The following is a 4099-nucleotide window of genomic DNA, read 5'->3' on the forward strand; positions in this document are numbered from 1 at the left end:
TATATATATATATATATATATATATATATATATATATATATATATATATATATATCTTTTAACGTTCACTGGGTTTGAGAGTAGGTGTAAGTTGAATATATTTATTAAACCAGTTCATATGCATATAACACCGATTGCCTTCTCTCGCAGTCTTTTCTAGTAAAAAACGAATTAATTTTGGGGTACATATCAGAGGAATATATCAATGTCATAGGAAGATTAAGAGGGAAAATAGTCTTTGTGTGTGGGAAGTACACAGATACACTAAACACCTAAAATCTACAGAAAATATAACCAATCAACTGACAGTGTTGCAAACTAGAGGTAATAGACAGCATTCGTTATCTAACTGAACAAGATAGTAGTTGATGTGTATACAATGAAAGTGTAACTTCAAGAATAAGAATAGACTGGGTAGAGTTCAGAGAGTTCTTACCTCTCCTGGCAACAAAATCTCTCCCTCAGAGTGAAAGGCCAAATGTATGATATCTGTGAGAAAACAGCCACACTACAGGGCAGTGTACATGCAACATAGCAGTGAAACATTGTGAAACCACTGAGGACATGTGTAGGCTTGAAAGAATTGAAGCTAGTATGCTTTGCTGGATGTACAATGTCAGTGTGCATGTACAGCAGAGTGTAAGCATCTTGAGGCAAGAGTTGGGTATCAGGGACATTGTATGTGAAGTGTAAAAGACACGACTGTGCTGGTATGGTCTTGTGATGCATATGTATGAGGACAGCTGTGTAAAGAACTGCATGTCTTTCATGGTGGACGAAACCTGGGGAAGAGGTAGACCCAGGAAGATATGGGAGGAGATGGTGAAGCATAATTGTTGAACATTTGGACTCACAGAGGTAATGATATGGGAGCAAGACCTATGGCGATATGCCACCTTCCAAAAAGACTCATCAAACTATATGAAATAATATTTGTGGCCAATGCCAGTGTCATCTAAGTCGTTGGCATTAGGAAGGACGTCCAGCCATAGCAACAATGCCAAATGTGACAGGAACTTGCTGCACCTCTCTGGCTTACCAGTTTCAGTCTATGTGTCTAACCCATGTCTCCACTGAAAGCAGATGGTAAATGATGATGATGATCTATCTTGATTTAAAAATTAGATATAAGCTTATATTACAAAATTACATTCACTGACCTGTCGGTATAGATGCAGATAATGGAGGTACTGGAGATGATGCTGAAATGTTAGGATACAGAAATTGTAATATATATTATATTGAAGAGAAAGCATTTTATACACACAGACACACAATCTAAGCACATCTCCCATTTCTTTAGTCTTTTGCATTAGGAAGGGCATCCACCCATAGCAAATGCAACTGGAACTTGTTGCACCACTCCAGTTTGCCAGTTTCAGTCAAAGTGTCTAACCCATACCTCCATGGAAAGCAGGCGCTAAATGAGGATGACGATGATGATGATGTGTGTTGATTTAGAAAATAAACATAAGCTTATAATACATAAATATATCCACTGACCTGTCGGTATAGATGCAGAATATGGAGGTGGTGGAGATGATGCTGAAATTTTAGGATACAGAAATTGTAATATATATTATATTGAAGAGAAATCATTTTAGACACACAGACACACAATCTAAGGACATCTCCCGTTTCTTTACTCTTTTTCATGAAATCTCTAACTTTTCTCACATGTGGTAATTTAAAACTATTCGCATGACAAGATTTGCGCGTATTAAATGTAGATGATAATATATGAATATATGTTTATGGCTATATATGAATAGACATACATATATATATATATATAATGACGTGGTAATATGCCACCCTTGAGAAGACTCGTCAAACTATGTGAAATAATAGTCATGGCCGATGCCAATGTCATCTAAGTGGTTGGCATTAGGAAGGGCGTCCAGCCATAGCAACAATGCCAAATGCGACTGGAAATTTCAGCACCTCTCTGGCTTACCAGTTTCAGTCAACATATCTAACCCATGCCTCCATTGAAAGCAGACGTGAAATGATGATGATAATGATGATGTGTCTTGCTTTAAAAAGTAAATATAAGCTTAAATTACATAAATATATCCACTGACCTGTCGGTATAGATGCCGAATATGGAGGTGGTGGAGATGATGCTGAAATGTTAGGAAACAGAAATTGTAAAATATATTATATTGAAGAGAAATAATTTTATACACACAGACACATAATCTAAGCACATCTTCCCTTTCTTTATTCTTTTGTATTAGGAAGGGCATCCACCCATAGCAATAATGCCAAATGTGACAGCAAATTACTGCACATCTCCGGCTTACCAGTTTCAGTCAAAGTGTCTAATCCATGCCTCCATGGAAAGCAGGATTAGACTCCAATCTAATCCATACCTCCATGGAAAGCAGGTGGTAAATGAGGATGACGATGATGATGATGTGTGTTGATTTAGAAAATAAACATAAGCTTATAATACATAAATATATCCACTGACCTGTCGGTATAGATGCAGAATATGGAGGTGGTGGAGATGATGCTGAAATGTTAGGATACAGAAATTGTAATATATATATTATATTGAAGAGAAATCATTTAAGACACACAGACACACAATCTAAGCACATCTCCCCTTTCTTTACTTTTTTTCATGAAATCTCTAACTTTTCTCACATGTGGTAATTTAAAACTATTAACATGACATAGTGTTTGCCTTTTCAAATATCTTGCATGTAATATTTTCTGGCTAATTTTTTAAGGATTTTGTTCACCATAAAGGGCTAAACATGAAATATGGACACTATTTCCATATATTGTACCCTCATCCATCTACTAACGCTGTCATTTTGAGCCAGTCATGTTTTGTAGTTTTGGTTCCATTCCCAGCTAGTTTCTTAGTAGTGGACATGGATGTTCTGAGAACATAATTGCAAGAATAAGAATAGGCTGGGCAAATTTGAGAGTGCTCTTATCCCTGCTGGCTACAGAAGATTCTCCCACAGACTGAAAGCAGACTGTATGATTACTACCTGCAAACAGCCATGCTGTATGGCAGTGTACATGCTACATGGACTTTGCAACATGGGTTGAGACCACTGAGGACTTGTGTAGGCTTGAAAGAAATGAAGTTTGTATGCTTTGCTGGATGTGCAATGTCAGTGGGCATGTACAACATGGTGTAACCATCTTGACAGAAAAGTTTGGTACAAGAGATATTGTATGTGGTGTGTAAGAGAGACGACTGTGCTGGTATGGTTATGTGATGCATACAGATGAGTACCACTGTGTAAAGAAGGCGGATCTCTAATACTGTGGAGGGAACCTGTGGAAGAGCTAGACCCAGGAGGGCATAGGAGGAGATGGTGAAGCATGATAGTTGAACATTGAGTCTCACAGAGGCAATGACACGTGACTGATACCTTTTGCGATATGTCATTCTTGAGAAGACTCTTCAACGTAAGTGAAAACGTAGTCGTGGCTGGTACCAATGTCATGTAAATGGCACCCATGCTTGTGGCACATGAAACCATCAATGCTGGTGGCATGTAAAAAGCACCCACTATATTCTTGGAGTGGTTGGCATTAGGAATGGCATGCAGCCATGGAAACCATGCCAAATCAACCTGGAAATAGTTGCGCCTCTCTAGCTTTCCAGTTTCAGTCAAACTCTCTAACCTATGCCAGCATGGAAAGCAATTGCTAAATGTTGATGATTATCATGATTAAGATATACCTTGGGTTACAAATTGTAGATAAGTTTATATTACATAAATATATAATCACTTACCTGTTGGTATAGATGCAGAGTATGAAGGTACTGTAGATGCTGAAGTTTTAGGACATAGAAATTGTAATATATATTATTGTAAAGAGATATACAATCCAAGAGACACAGACTCACAGACTAAGAACCTCTCCCCTTTCTATACTCATACATATAAAATCGCTAACTTTTCTCAGTTGTGGTAATTTAAAATTATTGACATGGCATAGTGTTTGCGTTTAAAAAATATCTTGCGTTCAAGATTTTTCCGGCAAATATTTTCATCTTCCACATGATGGGTACAGAGTAAAATATGATATTATCTTCTTATATTGTTGTTTTACATATACAACTCTG

General features: G+C 37.2%; 1 protein-coding gene across 1 annotated transcript in view; it reads right to left on the reverse strand.

Moving 5' to 3' along the window:
- LOC106881592 (uncharacterized) overlaps positions 1 to 4099 on the reverse strand; it is a 158543-nt gene that overhangs the window by 152158 nt on the left and 2286 nt on the right. The window contains exons 4-8 of the mRNA XM_052977128.1: positions 3767 to 3805; positions 2477 to 2518; positions 2085 to 2126; positions 1504 to 1545; positions 1161 to 1202 (exon numbers count right to left, since the gene is read on the reverse strand). Coding sequence (XP_052833088.1) covers positions 1161 to 1202; positions 1504 to 1545; positions 2085 to 2126; positions 2477 to 2518; positions 3767 to 3805 — 207 coding nt within the window. The remainder of the gene's footprint in view (positions 1 to 1160; positions 1203 to 1503; positions 1546 to 2084; positions 2127 to 2476; positions 2519 to 3766; positions 3806 to 4099) is intronic.

The sequence above is a fragment of the Octopus bimaculoides genome, chromosome 27 (assembly GCF_001194135.2).
Source record: "Octopus bimaculoides isolate UCB-OBI-ISO-001 chromosome 27, ASM119413v2, whole genome shotgun sequence".
NCBI classification, from domain to species: Eukaryota; Metazoa; Mollusca; class Cephalopoda; order Octopoda; family Octopodidae; genus Octopus; species Octopus bimaculoides.